This window comes from Drosophila miranda, chromosome 3, assembly GCF_003369915.1.
Source record: "Drosophila miranda strain MSH22 chromosome 3, D.miranda_PacBio2.1, whole genome shotgun sequence".
Taxonomy (NCBI): Eukaryota; Metazoa; Arthropoda; class Insecta; order Diptera; family Drosophilidae; genus Drosophila; species Drosophila miranda.
In genome coordinates, this window is record NC_046676.1 from 21198068 (window position 1) to 21221263 (window position 23196).

At 44.4% G+C, this 23196-nt stretch overlaps 3 protein-coding genes across 7 annotated transcripts; 1 reads left to right on the forward strand and 2 right to left on the reverse strand.

The window, feature by feature from the left end:
- Nucleotides 1–420: 420 nt before the first annotated feature.
- On the reverse strand, nucleotides 421–3706 carry LOC108158303. Of its 5 annotated transcripts, none has more exons than XR_004472575.1 (3): nucleotides 3546–3698; nucleotides 2680–3484; nucleotides 1935–2618 (listed from the first exon to the last, which is right to left on the reverse strand). XR_004472575.1 is itself a non-coding variant. In XM_033392294.1 (3 exons), exons 2-3 carry the CDS (start codon nucleotides 2725–2727, stop codon nucleotides 2115–2117), a joined length of 552 nt encoding a protein of 183 aa, XP_033248185.1. In that variant the 5' UTR covers nucleotides 2728–3484; nucleotides 3546–3704; the 3' UTR covers nucleotides 1935–2114. The 5 variants fall into 5 exon arrangements, 4 of the variants coding, with proteins under 4 accessions (XP_033248184.1, XP_017146032.1, XP_033248185.1 ...); XM_033392294.1 differs by having other exon boundaries at nucleotides 3546–3704; XM_033392293.1 differs by lacking the exons at nucleotides 1935–2618; nucleotides 2680–3484 and adding an exon at nucleotides 421–1086 and having other exon boundaries at nucleotides 3546–3706.
- Nucleotides 3707–8487: 4781 nt separating this feature from the next.
- On the forward strand, nucleotides 8488–9076 carry LOC108158380 (general odorant-binding protein 57c). The gene is made up of 2 exons (XM_017290632.2): nucleotides 8488–8580; nucleotides 8639–9076. Exons 1-2 carry the CDS (start codon nucleotides 8530–8532, stop codon nucleotides 9032–9034), a joined length of 447 nt encoding a protein of 148 aa, XP_017146121.1. The 5' UTR covers nucleotides 8488–8529; the 3' UTR covers nucleotides 9035–9076.
- An 8411-nt stretch (nucleotides 9077–17487) lies between these two features.
- LOC117188300 (protein transport protein SSS1-like) lies at nucleotides 17488–18066 on the reverse strand. Its single transcript, XM_033391927.1, has 2 exons — nucleotides 17843–18066; nucleotides 17488–17773 (listed from the first exon to the last, which is right to left on the reverse strand). Exons 1-2 carry the CDS (start codon nucleotides 17890–17892, stop codon nucleotides 17506–17508), a joined length of 318 nt encoding a protein of 105 aa, XP_033247818.1. The 5' UTR covers nucleotides 17893–18066; the 3' UTR covers nucleotides 17488–17505.
- Between the last annotated feature and the right edge of the window lie 5130 nt (nucleotides 18067–23196).

Consider the following 23196-nt stretch of genomic DNA (forward strand, 5'->3'; position numbering starts at 1 on the left):
TTTTTTTTGTCGCACGTGCCAAAAAAAAAATCGTTTCTTCAAGATATTCGTCTGAAACGAAGATGTTTTTGTGGCATCCCCTTCGATATCAGCGCTGTCTGGCTTGTTTCTCGGATTTTCATAATTTTTTATGAGAATTACCCATAACGCCTCATAGCTCCCACACTTGAAGCTTTACTTCGCACTTCCCTTCTGATAATCTGGGGTGGTATGGTGGGGGGGGGGGGGGGGGGGGGGGGGGGGGGGGGGGGGGGGGGGGGAGGAGTTTCGGCACTCATTTTGCCATCCCTTTAGTGTCTCGCCGAGTTCTTTCTTTCGTCCGCATTAATTTGGCCCGCCTCTTGCTCCTCCCGATCTGTGGGTGTGCGTGTGTGAATGTCATAATTTTTTCTTCGATTTAATATTCAATAAACACTGTTATATAAAAGAGTCTATTTTATTCCGATGGCTGGCATCTAGTACTGATAAATCTCATCGGATTCTCATTATCATGGCACAACCGGCAGCTTGACGATAAAAGCAACAGCGGCAGTAGCGGTAGCGGTAGCGGCAGAGGAGACTCTACTCTATAGTCCGATTCTAGTTAGCGTAAAAAGTTGCCTTCTCAAGCTCGTACTGAAACAGCCGCACATTCCACTGGCCAAAGAAGAAGGCCTCCAGCTGGTACATCTTGTAGAGTCGATAGAATCCCTCGTGTGCGTACTTGTTGTTCCAGACCCAAATGCAGTGATTCGGAAAGAACCAGATGAGGCGGTGCCTCCCCAGCATGTCGATGTCGCAGAACAAATGCATCGTGTGAAAGTCGAACGGGGTATCCACAAAAAATTCTCGTTTCGCTCGACGAATGTGCTTCACAGCGGAGCCTCCTTCTGTTGCTGCTCGTGCAGTGTTTGTGGAATCTTTTTGGATCTCTCTGGAGCTGGTGGAGTTGACCCTGACTGACCCCACAGTGGGTGCTGTCGCTTTAGCTGTGGGAGTGGGTATGGCTATGGCGCTTTGGGGAATAATCATATCCTGCTCTCCTGGGAATGGGAGCGCATCTGGGGAGGACAAACGGCGGGCATATGCTCTAGATGACAGCAGTGACTGGGTGAATGGTATACCGGATAAATCAGTCGCTTACAAAAGGAAGATCTGAACAACTTACCACTGCGAGTAGAGCCGACAAAAGGCAAAGTGCGGGTGTATGCTGCATCGTTTATCAATGTATCACAAACCTATCAAATTCACTTATATAATTTGAATAATAATTTGAATAATTATTGAATAATTTTTGTGAGTGACTCTAAAAGAAATTCCTGTGAAGTAATGAATTTATGTATCTGAGAAAAATTTCAATGGCAATTCTTTTTTTGCTAAACAAAAAACGCCTTCGCTCGCTCTCCTCATTTGATAATCAAGGGTGGTGGGGCGGGTTTCGTTGCTTTTTTGTCCATCCCGAGCGTGTCTCCAGGAGTTCCTTATTTCGGCCTCATCGCACTACGTTGATTTCGTTTTGGGCGTATGTGTTCTTATACCTGCTAGAGCAGCAGTCAAAATGTAAATAAAGGCATGGCATTATCAAGAGATAGTTGGAATTTCATCTGAAGAAACATGGATTAGTTCGTGAACTGACAGTTCCATATAGCCGTAGGCTTCAACGGAAAGGAGTGCCGAATGTGAAAACCGGACACTTATCGAAATGGCAACAAGTTTTCTAGTACTTGGAAATATGTATGAATACCTAGGGGTATCACGGGTTTGTGCGATACTCTATTGCATCAAAGGCGTAGGGACTGTACTATAAGGCAACAAGATTTGCGATCGAAAAACGCGAGGCTTAGCAATATACCCAGTACCCAGTACACCTAGCGAAGAACCAAGAACCAGAGCCCGAAAAGACCCCGAAAAGAAACCCCGTTAACCACGAGTAAGTACATGTAGACAATTTCTCCTGTGTGCTGGTATGAGACTATACGGCTGATTTTTCTTTGGCGGTTTCTTTGATTTGAGTTCAAATTGTACACTTATATCAAATGAATGTGTGTATGGCGTATCATAATAGCGAGCTGAGAGATGTTATCCGAGGTAATCATGGCATGCCAGAAAGAAAAGGTCCTGACAGCGGTCAGTCATCAATAGAAAAATGGCATGTAATTGTCATATTCTAGCTGGAACAATCGCAAAGCGTACTGGCCAAAACTGAAGGCTTCCAGCTGGTACATCTTGTAGAGGCGGTAGAATCCCTCGTGGACGTACTTGTTGTTCCAGACCCAAATGCAGTGATTCGGGAAGAACCAGATGAGGCGGTGCCTGCCCCGCATGTCGAAGTCACAGAACAAGTGCAACGTGTGAAAGTCGTACGGGGTATCCACAATCAGTTCTCGCTTCGCTCGACGAATGTGCTTCACAGCGGAAGCTCCTTCTATTGCTGCTCGTGCCACAATTTTCGTTGACTCTTTTTGGATCTCAGGGGAGCTGGTGTTGACAGGGGAGTTGACTCTGGTTGACCCCACAGCGGCTGCAGTTGATCGGGGTGGCAGTATGAACATCTCGCTCTTGCCTGCAATAATGGCTGGTAGCCGGATCGCCACTGGGGGGGGCAAAAATCGGGCATATGCTCTAGTCGACAGCAGTAACTGTGTCCATGGTATACCGGATAAATCAGTCGCTTACAAAAGGAAGATCTGAACAACTTACCACTGCGAGTAGAGCCAGCATCAGGCAGTGTATGAGTGTATGCTGCATCGTTTATCAATGTCTCAAAAGCGTTACTATTTTAATTTTGCTTATAATCGTTTATGCATTTTTTTTTGCTTTTGTGTGTTACTAATACGAATTTCTGTTAATTTAATTAAACTCTTGTTAGCAAACATAGCTTAAAAGTGGTACACGGAAAAAGATCTTATCTCCAAGATATTTGTATAAACCAAGATATTTCTGTGGCGTTCTTTTCAATATCAGCGCTTTCTGGTTTTTTTCTCCGACAGTTTCACGTTCCCCATTGCACGACTGGCTCGTAATTGTCATATTCTAGCTGGAACATTCGCAAAGCGTACTGGCCAAAAGTGAAGGCCTCCAGCTGGTACATCTTATAGAGGCGGTAGAATCCCTCGTGGACGTACTTGTTGTTCCAGACCCAAATGCAGTGGTTCGGAAAATACCTGATGAGGCGGTGCCTGCCCCGCATGTCGATGTCACAGAACAAGTGCGTAGTGTGAAAGTCGTACGGGGTATCCACAATCAGTTCTCGCTTCGCTCGACGAATGTGCTTCACAGCGGAAGCTCCTTCTATTGCTGCTCGTGCCACAATTTTCGTTGACTCTTTTTGGATCTCAGGGGAGCTGGTGTTGACAGGGGAGTTGACTCTGGTTGACCCCACAGCGGCTGCGGTTGATCGGGGTGGCAGTATGGACATCTCGCTCTTGCCTGCAATAATGGCTGGTAGCCGGATCGCCACTGGGGGGGGCAAAAATCGGGCATATGCTCTAGTCGACAGCAGTAACTGTGTCCATGGTATACCGGATAAATCAGTCGCTTACAAAAGGAAGATCTGAACAACTTACCACTGCGAGTAGAGCTAGCAACAGGCAGTGTATGAGTGTATGCTGCATCGTTTATCAATGTCTCAAAAGCGTTACTATTTTAATTTTGCTTATACTCGTTTATGCATTTTTTTTTGCTTTTGTGTGTTACTAATACGAATTTCTGTTAAATATATAAATATTTGATATGATTTTGACAAGAATTTCGAACTTCAGATTATCGTTTACAGAAGCGGCAACGCGTTTTGCATTAATTTAATTAAACTCTTGTTAGCAAACATAGCTTAAAAGTGGTACACGGAAAAAGATCTTATCTCCAAGATATTTGTGTAATACCAAGATATTTCTGTGGCGTCCTATTAAATATCAGCGCTTTCTGGTTTTTTTCTCCGACAGTTTCACATTCCGCATAATGCCCCATAAATTCCACACTTAAAGCCTTCTCGCGTATTTCTCATCTGATAATCTGGTGGGTGGGCTAGTGGGGGAGGGTGTGGGCGGTTTCGTCCCTCAGTTCCCCACCCCTTTTGTGTCTCGACGAGCGCTTTCTTTCGTCTCCATTCATTTGGCCCGGCGACGAGGGCGCACTGCGTTGATTTCCGTTTTGCCGTATGTGAGAGTGCAACTTGAGGCGCCACTTGCCCTCCTCAAGTGTGTGTGTGTGTGGGTGAGTGGAAAACTAAACTGTTGCCATGTGACAAGTGGCAGCTTGACGACACAAGCAACAGCAGCAGCAACATCAACGTTACCATCAATGACGCTTGGTGTGGCACTTTTCAGCACAAGACATACACACACAACGAGGCACAAACATGCACCTGCTGCAAAGAAGAAAAAGGCAGCGCTTGACTCTTGTTGTTGCAAGTTAAAAACTGCAGAAAGCGCACTCGAAAATTGCCACAAAAAGGCTGCAAACAGTACGTTGCAGTTGCAGCCAGCACTCAAGTAATGAGTGTTGTTATTCTGCCACACGACACTCAGTCGCAGTCGCAGTCATGTATCGTTTGTCTGGGGGAAGGGTTAAGCTCTTGGAGTTGAATACACAATGATGGAGGTCTTGCACCTGCCGCACGCCAGACTGGGGTCAAAAGAGAAGCCATGGACTCCACTCAAAGGCTAAGAATGCATATCATTTTACACGAACTTTGGACTATGTAGCTCAGAGGCGATACTATATACACGAGAAAGAGACAGATGCAGATACTGAAGAATGCAAAGAAACAGAAAGAGAGAAAAAGAAAGAAAGGGATAAATAGAGAATAAGCATCTATAAGGCGATTGAGCTCCTCTTCCTCTTCCTCCTTTCGGCTTTTTGGAATTGTCAATGCAACGCAACAATTGAAATCATTTGAAACCTTTCAAACGCCATACAAAAGAAAACTGATTTCTGACTCTCTTTCTCCCTTTCTCCATTGCTTTCTCTCTTTGTTGCTGCTGCTGCTGCCACGAGATTTGATTTAAATTTGCACCAAGACGTGGCAGACATACCACAAAAGAGATGGACAGGCGCCAGGCGGAAGAGTCGTCGTCGTCCCGTTTTTCATTCGATGTGGCAGCTATTGAGGTCATCATGCCCAGCGTGCCACAGAGTATAGATGATATATTTATAGATATAGTCGTATGTAAACAGATATATGGCGGGACATAAATTGCGATACTTTTCCACGTTGTGCCAGTCCAAGGGTCACCTTTGACCTCTTTAGCAATTTTTAGGCAGCCCCAAACTTCCAGGACATTAGATTTTATGCATTGGCTTTACTAATTTCTCTACCAGTCACCAGGCAGCACCTTTTACTTTTCTGTCCTTTCGTGTCTTTTCCGTTTTGCACTGGCGATTCAATTAGCAGTAAATCGTTTTAAATAAGGATGCCCAAACAGAGGGGGAATCCACCCATTCGTGGGCGGATTTATCTATTCTATTTTTATTTAGTAATTTTTAATTTCGCAACTAATGCGATTATTTACGCCTCACGGACCTCACTCGACCGTCCTTCCGTCCTTCCGTTCATTCTCTCGGCAATAAAAATGGATGGAAAGGGATGGGATGGGATGGCCAGTGTGTTGTAAGTCCACGTTTAACACTCGGTTTATTTTCAGTTAACGTAATGCCTCCCTTTTTTACACCCCTGCATTATCCTCCTCTTTCCATACAAAACTATTCCGCACACTCGAGAGGCAGCGGCTAACGGCACTAAGCTCAAACTTTAAGCTCTCTTCAGCATTCGACAAAGCCAAAGCGAAGCCTAAAAGGTGTGTGTCGAATGCCAGAGATGCCAAACATACATAAATGCGAGCAGTGGGATACTCTCTCTCTTTATTCCTTATTGAAACATATCGAAGTTTTTTTCAGCAGAAACTGTGTAGTAGATCTGAAAATTGCAAACACTGAAATTTGTGATAAAAATCGATTGAAATGTGAACTCAGAATCGATTCGAAACGCAAAAAGACGTCCGAACGGTTTCCTCTAGAAGCATTTCTAATTTTTATTTTTTCCCCTAGTTGGGAGGTTTCTTGTTTTCTGTGGACCCAACAAATCAATGGACACCGTGTGGGTGCATTATTTTTGGCAGTGAAAACAATTGTCACCGAATGGCAGCGAGGCGTGAAAATCACACGGAAAGTTGGAAAAATAAACAGAGAGAGAGAGAGTCCGTTCCGTTTGATGATAGTCCATGGTTCTGTAAGATAGTTTCGTCCATCCGGGGCATGCTAGAGGAGAGTGGAAAGGCGGGTGGACAGAAGACAGAAGAGTCAAGTCATCATCATCGTCCTAGAGTGGAACTTAAAGCTCTGCTCCGTGCACATTTACAGTTATGAGTGCTTAAAGGGAAGACCCTCGCCCCATTCCACACTTAACATTTAATTAAAAATTTTGTAATTACCGACGGGAAAAGCAAAGAGTAGGGGGGGGAAGACAAGCAGGAGTAACGACAGAGTAGGGTTTGACTTTCTTTCCAAGGATGCAGCTTCATCTCCAAGGACATGGCGTTTCCTGATATCTGGCAACTCTCTGTTTATTTTTCACCAGTTCACACTTCAGTGGGTCCAAAGTGGGCAGGGCGGTGCCTGCGACCCTTCCTAGCTGTTATTGCAATGAACTCTTGGCAGATGGCTTGGTCTCCAGCAGAAGGGAGTCCTGCCATTGCCTTCTGCCTTGGTCTCCATTTCATACTAATTGATAAATGTAAACTGCTTTAGTGTGTCCTTTTGTACCCAAAATGGACCTGCTGCTGCTGTAACCTGAAGGAGGTACTTCCACTTTTTTCTCTCCTTGCCAACCCTTTGAAATTTCGCTAATTAATTTGTTGCATTATCCATTGTTTCAGACGCTGCAGGGCTCTGTAGATGCACCATTAAGTACCTCACCCTCTCTGTCTTTCTCTCTCTCTCTCTCTCCGTCTTTCTGTGTGCTTTTCAGGTTACACGCATATTTCGGAATCGCAGGGGACATTCCTCCTGTGGATGCGGCGTGCTATGTGCCACACATGCCTTGTGTACGCGTTTGTGTGGGGGCGTGGCCATGCCATCAAAGTGCATGCAAAATACGTGACACGCATATTGAAAAGTCGTCGGACTATTTATTTTTAGTATACAAAAAAGCAGCGCCAACTTTTTCTGTTCCATCGTTTTTTTTGCTTTGCAGAAAACTTTTCCGTAAAGGTGTGGCATGCAACAGCGCCAGAAGCAGCACTCTTAGTAGGGATGCTGATGCTCCTTTTAGACCCGTCCATTCTTTTACACAAGGGAACTTTTCACCCAACGAAATTTATATTTATTATAATATCATCCAAAGATATTAAATAAGATGAAATATTGGTTTAATTTTGAGCTGCGCAGGAATCCTGCAAAGGTTACACTGAAAAAACAGAGTCCTCCTCCATATTGGCATTTCCATTCTGGCGTTACGTTCGTACGAAAAAATGTAAAAAAAAGAGTGAAAAAGTCAAAATTTTAAAAAGAAAAGTATTCTTATTTGCATAGTAATTTTAAACTCTGCATACTCTAAACATTCAGCAATCCCTTTCATCCACTCACATCCCCAAACAATGTTTTTGTCATGCATTATTCAAAGACAATTTCTGATTCATGCAACAATGCCACCAATGAGACAAAAATTCATTTCAGGACGGACCGATTAGGGAGCCTACATTTCTACAGCCTACATTTCTACGAAAAATTGATGGCTTATATGGAGTCCATTGAAAATGCAATTATGCAGCGCAACGCTGATAAATATCACTGAAGGGGAATGCAAAACAGGACACAGTTTAGCACCTCCTGTGATGACCATAAAAATGTTGCAATTTTCCATAGTACACATATTTGCCTTTTGGCCAGGGCCCAAAATATACACCAAAGCATACGAAAATGTGGAAAAAAACGAATGCCCAAGGCCGTAAATAAACGAAGTGGCAGAGAGACAGAGAGTTCCCTGCCACAAAAGCCGAAAACCTCACTGCGAATGTGAGGGTTCCTTGGAATTTTCATTTGTTGTCTAAAGTTTTCGCTTGGTTTGAAACTGCATGCCACCATTCCATGCCCCTCACCATCACGTGCCCTTTTCTTTCAGCCCCAATTTGTCGCCTCTCGTTCTGCAGTTGTCGCTTCATTTTCGGTTTGCAGTGTTTTAGAAAATACTCGTACTCTCCTGTTGACAGAACATTTTTATGCGAATTTCCACTGCGTATAAAATGTAAAAAATGTATGCAAGTTTTCTCCCCTAGAAAAGCTTTAAAATGGTGCAGAATTTCAAGGCAAAATTTAAGTTATTCATCGGATCAGTCAGAGTTTGTTATATTTATTAATTAATACCAATTAAATGCACGAGAGATTCAGGTTGTTTAACGACTACTCCTACTGTTCTCCCCGCTAACAGTTCCCTCTCAGAGCCAATTAGTCCGATCCGATTGAACCGATAATCAATGGGGTGTATATATAGGTGAGATCTGGTTTAACCCAACAGTTACTCCGCTACGCTGTCCATATTCATTCTAAATATTGGAAATGTTGCATGTTTCTATCGTTATATCACTTCTACTGGTAGCCCTCACAGAGGTAGGACTCTCTCTATAGAATACGCATCTGTACATTCAACTAAAACAATCTACAATAGAGTCTGCCCACCGCTCTAGATGAATCCGATTTGATGAACGAATGCCTATACTTCAGTCACATCACCGTAGAGGAGTTACAGGCACAGATGAACATCAGCAGCTCCGAGGAGGATCTGGAGAATCTGGATAGGAAATACAAGTGCTTTGCCCACTGTCTGGTTGCGAGAGCCAACCTTCTGGACAGCCGCGGTCGTGTGGATGTAGTCAAAATCGATGAGCTTGAGCCCCTCACGGATGAGCATCGTCAAGCGCTCGAAAACTGCAAAAGAGCGCACGATGATGAGCCCGATAACTGCGAATATGCCTTCAGTATGTTCCTCTGCTTATCGGATTACCTGGAGGCAAGTGATGAGGTAGATGAAGAGCAGGAAAAAGACAACGATTTAAATGAATAATGCAACAGAAAAATATAACTGGTTTTGAGCAACTCTTTGGAATCGGGAAGTGTTTTTCTCTCATCGGGGGGCCTACGAATCAGTTATATTTTAGCCATGTTCCCCAGCAGACTGCTCGCATTGATCTTGGCTCTAATTATATGCCTTAATCAGGTGGGTAAATATAGTAAATGGGGAGCATGAGCAACAGTCTTTGCCTAATGCCGCCATCCCTTTAACTTCTTCGATGTGGGACTGCAGGACTGCAGTAATGTCTAATGCTCAACAGCCTCACCAACGAGGAGTTCGAGGCGTTCAAGAGCTTGGGCAATATGAAGAATCTGCTGAATGAATCGCGAGTGGAGTGTGATTCGGTGTGCAACAGGAGAGACAGCGATTTCGATCAGCCGCTGCATGGAGGTGGGGTTTACAGCGTCGCCTGAAGCAGAACACTGTGCCTATGCCTTTCATTTGGTGATGTGTGTTCACAAGGCAGATCATCTCATCATTGATTATGACGAGGAAGAGGAGCATGTGGAATATGTGCAGGATGGAGACGACAACGATATAGCCACCACTCAAGAGAGTTCAGAAAAAGAGGGCAGTAATTAATAAGCGTGGGGATTTGTCGGGCATCTAATTTGCATAACTAGATGGAATTACAGTGCACGTTTGAATCAAATCAAATCGAATCGAATCGGGCATCAAACTAATTACATTTCCAGCCCCCTTCACACAATGCTGTGAGGGGCATCCGTTGTGTGGGTATATACTCTATTTACTATACTATTTATTAGATATATATATCTACAAGATTTTTGTCTATACATAGATACACCTCTTAATCGATCGTTGGATGCAGGACTTGGGATTCAGGTTTGCTATGAGGCCACCCCTGCATCTCCCGCTCCCTTTCGGTAGCAGGAAAAAACATATTTCCTTACACAATGCGATTCCGTTACAGTTTTCCACGCGCTTTTCCTCACTCTCTCAGGCATTGAGTGTTTGTTTGTTTGTTTCTTTCTGTGTTTCTGTAGTTCTCTTTCTGTTGCGCCGCTTTTTCTTTTGTGCCCGCAGCAGGCGGCAGAATGCAGCGGAAGTTGTCATGTTGTATTGTTGCAGCCGCTGCAGCTGCTATTGTTGTTACACGGGAGGTGTGGAAAGAAAAGACGAGCCACACACTTGACTGGCTCTGACGCTTGCCTCTCCCACCCCTTCCTATCCTTTTTTCGATTGTCAGTTCAACTTTTTCCGCTTGCCACACACACACACACACACGAGCACACTTCCCGAAAGGCGTGGCACATTAGTGGGGCAGGCAGACGAAAAAAAAGGAGACCATGATTGTCAACACGCACCAACGATTCCGCGCTTCCACCGCCTCCTCCGCAGTAGCGGCAGAAGGGGGTATGAGTAATATGTCTGACTCCTGTTTCTGAATCCTGGCGCTGGCTCTGCCTCTGGCTCCTCTGCCATGTCAACATGCAAAACAACAATGGGGCGGAAGTGCATTGTAAACGTGGCATGAACCCCACATTGAGATCCCCCTGCACCCCGCGTTTGACTGAATGAGGAACGCTCTGGGCCTGTGGCTGTGGACTGGGGCTGGGGCTGCAATTATAATTTTTATAAATCGACGGATGTTCGGAAAACATACGTGCAAATCGTTTTCTGGCATCCCAAAAAAGAGAGCAGCCTTCAGGCCAATGAGAAAATGTCTTGAAAAAATGGGAAAAATATACGACAGCTGTAGGGCAGAAGGAAAGTTAAGGGAAAGTAGTGAAAAGAATATATATGAAAATCATACGTACCTTGCTTTTCCAATTTAGATACGTTCTCGTCATTGCGAGAATTATAAGAAAATTAAGGTACATACATACATACTATACATATCTGATTATCGGTTATGATTTTTGATTATCGGGTATAAAAAACAAGTCGCTTAGATTTTTCTCGATTTATATAGAAACGGCAACTACCACTACCAATTCTGGACATGGTAGTATTTTATGGTATATTTTAGGAAATGTTTGGTATCTCTAGTATCTTTGGTTATTCATATAGATATGGATAACCGATACCAGATATCCCTCGACAAAAAATACACCCTTGGTACTCTCTCGAATACCCCACATGTACACAAGTTGTAGATTTTGGTATATCTATAAGCAATTTTCTTTTATTTTATGTACATATTTTCCGATCAAAAGTTTTCGCTTCATATTTTTCGCTGCCACCAAACAAAAGCAGCTGCTCCTGCAAGTGCACCTCCCTCTGGCTGTCTTCCCCCTCATGTGAAAATCTAATCACGCGGCACTACTTCCTCCCACCCGCTCTCTCAGGTCCCACACACACATGTCAGAAATTAAATTCAGGGAAAAAACTTACACTATGCTGCATACTTTGGCAGCAACTACCAATAAAGTGCCTCGAAACGGGGTGAACTGGGAAAAGAAGAAGCTCAACTTTTTCCCACTGAGGGCCCCGCTCGACCCCCTTCGTCCTGCCGAAAAGCGTTTCAGCTTGAGCTGCAGTTTCAGCTTCAGTTTCAGTTGCAGCTTGAGCTTATGCTCTGGCTGTTGCTTCGACGACCTCTCCACGGGTCTCGCCTCTCTCCTTCCTTGGATCCAAAAGCACGCTTATCAAAAGGCACGCAGAAACACAAACACACAGGGCACTGACATGCATTCAAAGAACGTGGCACCAGGGGCAAGAGGAACGTCAAAGGGTGGAAAATTCACGGGTAAGTTTTCAGAGAGGGCGTGGCAATGGGGAAAAGCAAAGACAAGGCGCCAAAGCGAAACGCGTAAGTTTTTTCCCGTCTTCTTTCCAGTTTTTCCTGCAGCATCTCCGCAAAAAACTCTCTTGTTGCAAGTTCTGCATATGACTGCAGGCACGTCTCACCACCCCACCTCTCTCGAAGGGGACGAATGTAAGTTGATTTATGCCACTTTGTATACCCTGCACCATGCGTATCCCTGTGTGTCTGTTGCATAAATGATTTATGGCCAGCTCCCGCGACAGTTTCGTTTCGCTTTCGTTTGCAGAGTGCGCAACAACAGCGGGGTGGACAGAGGAGGGACTGTGTGACTGAGTGCCACAAAGAAGTGCAAAGGAGAGAAAACACCAGAGGAGACAATGGAAACACTGTCGCAAAAATAAATAATTATAATTGTGTGCCTTTTCCCCTCATTCATGGATAGCGGTACTCTTCTAGAGGGTACCTTAAAGTTGATCAGTGGAAGGGTAACGATTAAAATATACATTTGTACTCTATTTCCAAGATGTGGCCATATCTCCTTGATTCCTCAGATCCTTCCTTTTTTGGTGTCTTTTGTATTTGATAGATCATGGAGTGCATCACAGCTTCTTCATTCGCTTCTTCGGATTTGTATCTTTGGGCTTTCCGCAGAAGGTGTGTGTGACCAGTAATAAGCTTAATAAATATTTAACCCGAGTGTGGCATGCCAGACAGTCCATGAAAATGCGGGTAATTGAAACTCCATTCACGCTCTGGAAAAGATAAAAAGCAGCATCAGGTGTGGGTGAAGGACAGCTCCTGAAAATGTGTCAATTACTCAAGGAGCACCGTTCTGGCCTCGACAATTGACCCAAAATGAAATCCAGGCCCCCTCCAACCTCCCTAGGGCCCGCGCCTCCTTCACAAAACTTTTGAGCTTCCTGCCAGAGCTGTACCAAAAATCTTTTTCTTGGCTTCCTTGCCGCAGTTTTTGCCCATCTTTAGAATTTCAAAAGCGAAACAGGAAACGGGAAGTGCGCCTCATGCAACATTTATGGAAGCCACATGAAACATGAAACAGAAGAAGAAACAAGAAGGAAAAGGAAAAGTTGACGCGTAAAAATGGTCACAAAGTGTAAATGGAAAATACAATTTAAATGCAGCCACAGAGAGAGACGAGATTTAATTAAATTTTCTCCCCTTTCCCCCAGCACAAAAATAAACCACAAATAACTAAATACTACAGATATTTACGGATATATCCCCACAAAGAGAAAGAGAGAGAGATAGAGAGGTGGACGTGTTTTCATAAATATTTGAAAAATCTTTTGGCCATAAATCATGTCGCTTAAATTGCATGCATAATTTGTGCAGTCCAAAATTTTAGTAAACAAAAATCCTACATCGGACATCCCACAGCCCATTTCTAGCACTCATCTGTCAATTGATTCTCGCCCCTCCGTTTGCCCCTTGCCGATTGGCAAACAAGAAAAATATCATCCAGTGGCAGTGCTGAAATTTTGCATTCGAATTTTCCTCTCGATTTTTGCCAGACATTTTCCTCAAGGAATTTCGTTTTTTTGCCAAATATCGAATCATGAGGTATTATCCTAAATCGAAAGTGAAAGATTTTCGAAAATCAATTGAGTTTCGGTCCTGTCCGAAATGTGTAATTGACAAACAAATATTGCATTTTCTTGAACAAATTTGGACACAGATTTCGATTTGGTTTCTGTTTTCCATTTATCGTTTGCTGTTTGGGTCTGAAAATGTAGTTTAAGAAAGAATTTAATAAGAGTGGAGCACTTAAAGAGATGTGCATTTAATAGATCTCCTTTTATTCTTCCAATCTGTACCCGTGATTTCATTTTTGACTTAAATATGCCCTTTGATGGGACGGCAATCTGTTTCTATAAATATTTCCACCAGTAGAATATTTAATACAAAAACCAATAAACGTTAAAAGCATTTTTCGGTTGGTTGCTACAGGGAACGAGAGGTAAGGGAAGGGAGTACCATAGGCCACCTGCCCATCCAGGGTTGACCCCAAAAACCAGGGCTCAAACCACGATCTCGGCCGCTTCCGGGGTCCAGGGCCTTTCGATCCGTTTCGACCTGCTTTTCCCTGCCATTAAATGCATTTAAATGTGTGTTTCATCATAATTATGCAATATGCAAACATGACTGCTGCCTCTCCCTCTTCCTCTGCCTCTCCTCCTGCCGTGATCCACTGTCTTTCTCCTGCTCCTGTGGGGTCCAGCCATATGGCCATGTCGTGTGTTTTCCGGTAGCTTAAGTGCTTTAATGGCTTTAATTATGTTGCATGCAATTATTGTCGCATGTCTGGTTTCCAGTGTCGTGTATGTGTCCTATGTGCAGCAATGATCATTATCGGCGGCAGCAGTAGCAACATCATTATCCAGCCAGGATGCAAATGCAACAAAAATTATTTAATTAATAAATGAAAAACAGAATGGATGGGGCCACAGCCGCATGATGTATGTATGTATCGGAAGGCGTAGACTGATGTGGCTCGGGGGACATGAAGCATGGAGCAGCTCGAACTCTGCTTCTCGCCTTTGAGCATTAAATTCAATCGCTAAATTATGCAAAATATGTCGCAACTGCGACAATCTGTAGACGAATCTGACACCCCAAAAGAATTGAACGGATTTCTGGGACACCCCATATGCACCACGTTACGTATACGCAATGCTGGATGGACCTGTCTGCGCGTGTGTGTGTGCGTAAAGAGAGCGCCGAGTTCATCGATGACGATTTTACTGCAGTTCCGCTGCTGATGTCGTCTGTTGCCTAGTTTTGGCGTAGATGCAGAACAAAAAGAAACACACAAAACACACACATCTATCGACTAGGAAATACCCTCGGATCGAAATATCCAAGAAAAGCACTCCCGAAATTAGTGTAAGGTGCTGTTAATTTTCGTTCAAGAAATGCTTTCCTCGGAAGTCGGAAATCTGTTCTGATATCCATTCCAAACGTGTTTCTTTGATCTGCAAATACAGGGTAGCACACAAAGTACACAGAGAGAGGGAGAGAGAGCGATAGGTAGAGGCAGAGATGCGACGTTTAAAGAGGGGAACCATAAAGCCAACCCACAACAACAACAAATTCGTGGAGCGGCGGCCTCGGCTTTTTCCATCTCTGCCTCTCTCCATGTTTCTCTGGCTTTCCCCGCACCGCGCCACGCCGCTTTCCATGGCCTATTTGCAGGGGCACCTTTCTGCTTCGCTTAGCCGTCACATTGCCCCCGTTTTTTGCGTACTAGTACTCGTATTTCGCGGACGTGACAAACGCAATCAGCGTCAGTCGTCAGTCATATGTGTAAAAATGTTTTCCGCCGTATGGCTACTGAGTTTTGCATGGAAATTGCTTCGGAGATGGAGAGATGGAATCGGGAGAAAGAGGGAACGAGTAGCAGATGAAAGTCAACGGAATGGGCATTGCTATGATCTGCTATAACTCTTTCTGAAAAGGAAACTCTCTTTTCGCTGGGAAAAGCAATTATCGTTTCTCCCCAAGCTCCTCTGCAGAAATAAATCACACATTATCGTTTTCCATCCATGGAAATATATATTTCCATATTTTAAACACACAATTCATTTGACTTGTTTTTCCTATAGGGTTGAAGTTATATTCTTTTGTCATCAGGTCATTAGGCCTTCCATTCAGGCGAAACTTAATTGGCACTTCCATTCCAGCAAATATCACTTAAGTTTTCAACTCCTTTCTGCAGTCCCACTCCCGTGTTGTTCCCTATCTCTTAACCCTTAACCCATTCACAGAGCCCTGACTTCCATTTGGCCACAGAAGTCGCACAGAAGTGAGTTAATTAAAGTTGTACAGGAAAGCAGTAGTCGCAGAAGGAAAAAGGAGCATAAGCCTGGAAAAAGGCTCACACATGCATGAGGAGTGTACGGGAGGGCTGTGGCCAGAACAGAGCAAAAGCAAAAGGCCAAAACAAATTGCCAAAGTCAAAGCAAAGCAGCAGCAACACCAGGCACTGGAACAGCAGTCTCTTTTTTTCATTGGGGGTTTTACGGGGGCCAAATGGCAATTTATAAAATCCTTTCAAGTGTCGAAAATCAGTAATTGTAGTCAAAGTGCAAATTGATTGCCACACTCTCTCTCTCTCTCTCTCTCTCTCTCTCTGTCACACACTCTTTCTCTGTCCCTGTCCCTTTCGGTGCATTGCCGAAGAATCAGTGTGTGGCAGGCAGTACCAGCGGTAGTGGCAGACCCATGTTTTATTGAGTGTAATTTGTAGTTGCAAATTAATGGCCGCACTTCTCTTTTAATTAAAATGCAGCAAAAGGAGAAGTAGAAGAAACAAGAACACGACAGGAAAGCTGGCCCGAATAAAGGATACCCAGCAAGTGCAGTTGGTGGACGGAATACTTTTAGTACAAAAAAAACTGACTGTAGGTCGCGCCCTCGACTTATATTACGATCAATTACTCCAGCAATCGATGTTTTCCCATTTGAAAACAGTACCTCCATATAAATTTCTTTAGTCCGAAAATGATAAACATTTCCTTTAAACACAAGCTGCATAAAACGATCCAAGGACTCTCTGTTTCCCAAAAAGGACATCATAATAAATTTTCTGGTGAATTCCTTGCAGCTGTACACAATTTCTAGTGCTAAGGAGACACTCCTTTCGGTCCTTTTTGGTTCGTTTGGTGTGTGTGTGTGTGTGTGCGTTGTCTGTGTTCTTAGGTGGAGTCCAGGCTAAGTAACTGAATTCCCAGGACTTTGTGTGGGAGGGGGCGACAGTGACAACTCCATCTGTACAGAGAGTCTTATGTTGCCTCTAGGATTTCCCTTTGACTGCATTATCTCTATTCTTTCTATATCTCTGGCTTTGTGTGTGCGTTCCGTTCCAGTCCTTTTACACGAAGACTTCATAACCTCCAAATCGTGCCCCCCCGTCTTATCTCTTTTGTTTGTGGCTCAGGTGCGTGGACACAGGATACACAGTCCCCTCCATCAAGTTGCATTCCTCTGCTGCGCTGTTGCCTGTTGCATGGCATGCCGCTTTAACCGGACGCAACAACCGACAAAAACTTTGAATAAATTTGCGCCATTTGACAGCGGCAGCAATATGTATGCAAGGACGGGGTATCATCAATTTTGGTTTGAGAGACTCATCAATAAAACATAACAGCAGCAAATGGAGACACATGCAACATCCCCCCACAAGCCACACGCCAAATGCGACTACTCGTATGTCAAGGTCCTGGCTACTGCTGCAATTGCTACTGAAATGATAGGAGCCGCAAACAAAAGCTTCGCCAGCTAATTTTTTTTGAGAGGCAAAAACTTTAATGCTGACTCTTGGGGAAAGGAAAACTTTGAGTGCCCTGCCAGCTCTTTGGTGGGGGAGAAACGACACTCTCTGACAGTTTGACTTTAAGCTGGCAATGCTTTTGGCCGTCTGGCAACCTTCGACACAACCTACGACACTCTCGTAGAGGTTGCCACACGACGCTGCTGCTTATCTGGCAGTGCCCCCCCAACCCGACCTTATGCCTCTTCGATGACTCTGATTCGATTTCGAGGAATGGAAAGGAAACTTTTTGGCAGCGTCGCATGTGTTTTTCCAAGAGAAGTGCTCGCCTGTCAACACTCTCCCCCCGGAGGCGGGAGTCAGGGGTCAACCGAAAAAGCAGCTTGGCTTTTGGCGCAGCGCCAGAAACCAGGCACAGGAATCTCGGGGTAGACTGAAACTTTATTTTTCATTTTGATAGGAGCTCAGGATCATGGGTATCTGCAGCAGCTTCACGATATATCCCACCAAACCTATGAGAAGGATGCCCACTCCGACGACCACGGCAGTGCGCTTAAACTCCCGGCGATCGGGCTTGTGGCATCGCTTGAAGAAACGCAACCCATCCGTAATAAATGGCACTGTCGACAGCACCATAAAATCAAACATGGGACGACCGCTGGGGCCCCACGACATATGCTGGAAATCCTTACACATTTTGCCCAGGAATCTGCAGGTATGCGGATGAGGCTGGGATCGTAGGTTCTTTGGACTCTGTAATGGGATGTGTGGCACCCACCCATTATTCGGCCTCTGCCGTTGACGACGATGGTGCGGAAGACGATACATTTTGGAGGAATGATCGGGGAATCTGTTGAAGGGAGGAGGAATCTAAGCAAAAGAAATTTAGTTGCCGGGAAATCAGAAATGTTGTGTGTGCTTTCTATCGTGTGATTTTTGTGTGAAATGGGAATACGTATAAATGGAAATGAGGCTATGATTGGGTGATTGGGAGAAAGCCATTGCCTTCTCTGATCTAAAGTTCTCTCACTAATATTTTCTTGCCACATGCGTTTGTGGCACAGGTGGAGAGGGAACTGTGCCTCGGGGCTTACACACATAATCAAAGTTTATGCAAACTGTTTGCCACAAACTACGAGTACAAGCATTTTCGAGTCAGGGTTCTGTCTGCCACTATTGTGCTGTACTGCAAATGGCCTGGGCAGGAGTACAGGGGCAACGGCAGGCAGCAGGAACAGGGTAAATGCTGCAATTTGTTTCACTGCCGAATCGTTGCCTGTCTTCACTTGAAGCTTAACTAAATGCACAGGGAGTAGAGTCCGAAAATTGTCTGCGCCTGCCCCTGCCAAAAAACGAGACTAAGCCAACAATTGCCCCCATCTCCGGTTGTCCCCAACCCTCTCTTTACCCCTCCCCTCTTCTCCTAGCTCCTTGTGCTGCTGCTGTTGCTGTTGCTGTGGCAGTTGCTGCTGTTGTTCCGATTTGACAGCGCCTTGACTTCCAGAGGATCCCCTGGACAATTCACTGCAAAATTGGTAGACAAAACTGTGTGCCACAGTTCCGTTGCTGCTCCTCTGCCTCTTGGGGGCATCCTGGTTCTGTGATGTGGGATGTAGGATGTGCTTTATGATTGTGTGCGTGCCAGGCGCTTCAGCCATTGCCATTGAGATTGAAAAATGTTAAAAAATTGCTTTTAAATGCCGCAAAATACAATTTATTATTCAGCAGAGGGAAACGCCAAACACTGAGAGGCAGAAAGTCAGTGAGCCAGAGGCACATACACACAATGTGCACCCTGGGACGTGGGAGTCGGGGGCATGGGGCAGTGGGGCACCATTCAGTGCTGGTGCGTAGCAAAAGCTCAACAGTGCCGAATGCTTGGGTTGTAAATTTAAATAAAGCCCACATACACACACAGATACAGATACGTACAGAGGCAATTGCGCTGGTCCTGCTGCAGTTGTTTTGTTTATTACGCATACGCACTGGCTGCCCTTCTGGCCATAAAACGTTACGATGCTCTCTGCGTCTGATTCCTGGTTCTCATGCTGGACCTCTTTTTCGGGTCAGCAGCTGCAGAGCAGTTCTTCAAGCCGCTGGTGCGGCCCGTTCCACGATATGTTTCCTGCCAAACGATGTTCAAGTGTCGGTAAGTTTCAACCATTCACACTTTTCTTTCCTGACATCTTGGAAGAAAATCATTAGTTTTTGATTGATTCAACGCCTCATCAACAGATACACTCAGAGAAAAAATATTTATTTTTTAGATAATAATTCAGTTATTTAGTGAAATTAGATTGGTAATTTATAGGAAATATATTTTGATTTATATATGAAAATATTTATTTAAATAAAATATATATGTTTTTAAATAAAATATAATAATACAATTTCTACTCTCGATGCTAATTGGCAGAATACATAAAATATAATTTTAATAGTAATATAACTATAAAACTGAATTATTAACATTTCAGGGCTCTTTTCTCGATGTGTACAGCTTTCGAAGAACAAAAAGACTTTAACAAATGTCAAATCAATCTTTTGACCACATGCCAGGAGGTTCCCACCTACCAAATTCCCAAGCTAAGTCCTCGAGTTGTTAGCACACTTTTAGGCCCCAACTAATTGTGGATCAGACCATAACTTCAGCGACTCCTCCTCCGACACCTTCTTATAGCCGCTCTTTTGCCCGTTCTCTCTATGGTTTTTCCTCTGTTTGTGGCGGCACTTGAACAATTTTCCATGTGCTCTCCACAGGCACTCACCCCCCGCCCCCAAAAAACTTTAGCAATAAAATTTGTTTCAAATTGCTTTCCAAAGAGGAGAGACAGAGACAGAGAAAGAGGGAGATGGAGATGGAGCTGAAGACTTGCCCCAAAGTGCACCCAGAGGGCCACAGAATAAATATCAAATATATTGAGAGACAGAGGACGGGGAGCAGGGGGCGTGGGCAGCAGCAGTCGCACAAAAGTTAATTACATTGTGTTTTGCGGAGCGGGTGAGTCCAAGGGTGGCAAGGCCTAATTTCGTAATTCTCTTTCTGAATCATTTAACCATGAAATTGCCCCCTGACCAGCCACGCCCCCTCCCACTTCTCCTCCTACCGCCTCTCATCATCAGAGGCAAATGATAAGCCACAAAACGCATTTTCCTCCTCCTTAATTTACAGTTCAAATGTGCAAAATTAGCCTTTCAACAGTGCCACACTGCCACCGTACCACCGTGCCACAGTGCCATACTCTGCCATCCTGCCACGCTCCCTTATCATCATAATCCCCCCCATCCACAGTCCTCTGGAGGTGCCCTCGGGGGCATGATGACAGCTGGCACACCATTTTGTATTGGAAAACTTTTTGCCTTTCGGTTTTCCGGAATTCGGGGATTCGTGTTTCTGTTTCCAGGGGATCAGGGGTCACCTCTTATAGCTGATATTTTCATTATTTTCATTATTTTACATTATTTATGTGTGATTTTCGTGTAAATTCTTCAAAATTTTCCCCACATTTTAAATGAAATGCAATTACAGATGGGCGTGGCTTTTAAGCCAACGGGGGTGCCAAATAGAGTGCGGAAGGGAGAGGACAGGGAAATGCTGCCTGTCTGCTGCCGCATTAATTTTCCAGCGTCTTTTGATGTTTTTTGAAGAGCCCTCGGGCCAACAAAAATACATTTAATTGAATAATAACTCTGTGAGGCATATCCTTAATCAAAGTTCGGAGCTTAAAGAGTCCCTAAAGCGTCCTGTGGCATCCTGTGGAACACTATCTGTGTTTTTTGGATTTTCCGGGCCTCCACCTCCGGGCTCTGGCCAAATCAAAAAACCTTTTCAAACCGACAAAAATATAAAACCTGCGCAATGATTGCCAAAAACGAAGGAAACACTGCCACTGCCACAGCCATTACCAATTTTTGCGCTTAACGCTTCACTGAACAAATCACTGAGAGACATAGAGACACACAGAGAGAGACGCAGAGAAACAGAGAGATGGAGAGAGATAGAGGCAGGGAAAGAGACGAAGACATAGACATAGAGATGGAGACACATCGACATCCCATCGAGTAGTAGTGCACGGTGCATGCCTCTGCATCCCCCCGCTTATTCCATCAGCATGTCATCATGGCAAATCAGACGACATGCAACATTGCATAAAGATTTGTCACAGCTAAAGCTGCAATCCTGCTCCTACTCCTGCTGCAACTCCTGGTCCTTCGATCTGCCCCATTTCTGGCTATTCGGGGGAACGAGCCACAGAGAAGTTTACCTCCTGCTGCAGCAGCTCAAATCGCATTTTCGCATGCTCAAATTCGACAAACAGCACAACAAGAGAGAGGAGTAGATGGTGCCAGCAAGAAGGAGGAAGGGGAAAGGAAGGAAACAGGAGACAGGAAGAGAACGTTAGATGCGGATTCGGATGCAGTGGATGCTGAATCCGGAGCAACTTTTGCTGCAAATTCAATTTTGTCTGGCGGCTCGATTGCATTGCGGCCATCCCACCAGTCCTCGAGTCTTGGAGTCCTGGAGTATGACTTTAGGTCCTGCTCCGCTCGTGGAGGAAGACTCCCCATTGATTCGCATTGCATTTCAATATATAAATATTTATACACAAGTACACATTACATTTTTTTCTCTTGCTTTTGTTTGCGCCCAGCTGAACACCAGACCCGCGACTTTTTATTGTACACACGAAGAGAACAGACATTTTTCTCAGCTTTAACGGGTACTATTTGTGTGCTACCATTTTGCGATAGTTTCTCTGAGTGTAAGCCATACTAAAAATGTAAATATATTTGAGGCTATCTCTAATAGTAAACCCGAACTGAAAGCTGATGCTGATTCTCCTTTTGTTGGCTCCTATCTGGAAGAGTAATGGAGCGATGTCCTGGCTCTGTGTCTGCATCTGTTTCTGATCCGCGCGATTCCAGCTCCTGTTCTTACTGCTCCGCTCTTCCTCTTCTATAAATCGTTGAGCTCCGCGTTTGTTCCGCCTCCCACTTTATTGGAAGGTCTCGCCCTCACATTTGACGGCTGGCCCCCGCTGTCGACGCCGCCGTCGTAAATCAGGACTAATTCTTTATGACATATGCTAAAATGTAATTCCCCCGTCGTCCGTCCCCCAACGATCAGAAGCTCTTGCTGCTTTCCTTCGTGCGTTTTTCCGGTGTGTTTAAGCGGTTGGTGTTGGCCAGGAGCAGGCCTCCACTTTTCGGCGGTCCATGACAAAGCTAAATTTCTGATGATGTTAATGATGTGATTAGATAAGTGGCCGTATACTCGTATGTATCCATTGGTCCATTAGAGAAGTGTGTACCCATCGATGGAAGGAGCGATAACAGGAGAGACACATGGAAATCCATTGAAATTCAATAATATTTAATGAATATAATCGCGCCTCATCTGTGTGACAAGCGAAAAAGTGGCAGAGCGTGGGAGAGAATTTGTGGAAGTCATCCATCAGATGGAACCCACCATCAAGAGCCAAAAATAAAATAAAACGCAAAAGGTAGCTCCACCATCAAGTGTCCTTTTGAATGAGACACTATAACATAGCTCAACCATCAAGAATATTTTAAATATTATCAGATAAGCCCCACCATCTAGTGTCCTTTAAATATAGCTCACTCACATTCAATTAGAATTGAAAACAAAACAGATTCAGAATCAGAATCAGAAACTGGGCTTTAAGAGTAAACCGACCAGAAGTGCAATTTGTGGTGCACTTAACGCATTTCATATGCTAATTACGGACCATAAATCGTTCCGAAATGTTCCATGTCTTTTTCTACGTGGGAACGGGCGAGGCGGTCATAAAAAACCGGAAGGCAATTCCAAAGATTGGATAAGTTTTTCAGGTGCTCACACGGCTGCTCCGCCTCCTGCTGCTCCTCCGGCCTCCTTTTCTGTTAGAGCCAAAAACTATAGACAGACAATTTCCTTATGAAATGAAAATAAACATGACATTTCTGGGTTTATGTACTTTTGCAGCTGTGTCTCTCTCACTTGCCTCCGGCACACCGACTCCGACTCCGACTCTGGCTTCGATTTCTGCTGTTGTAGCACGATAGGCTTTTCACCGATGTAAAACTATTGCTTTTTCCAACAATAAGTTCTAAGCACTAAGCAACGTATGT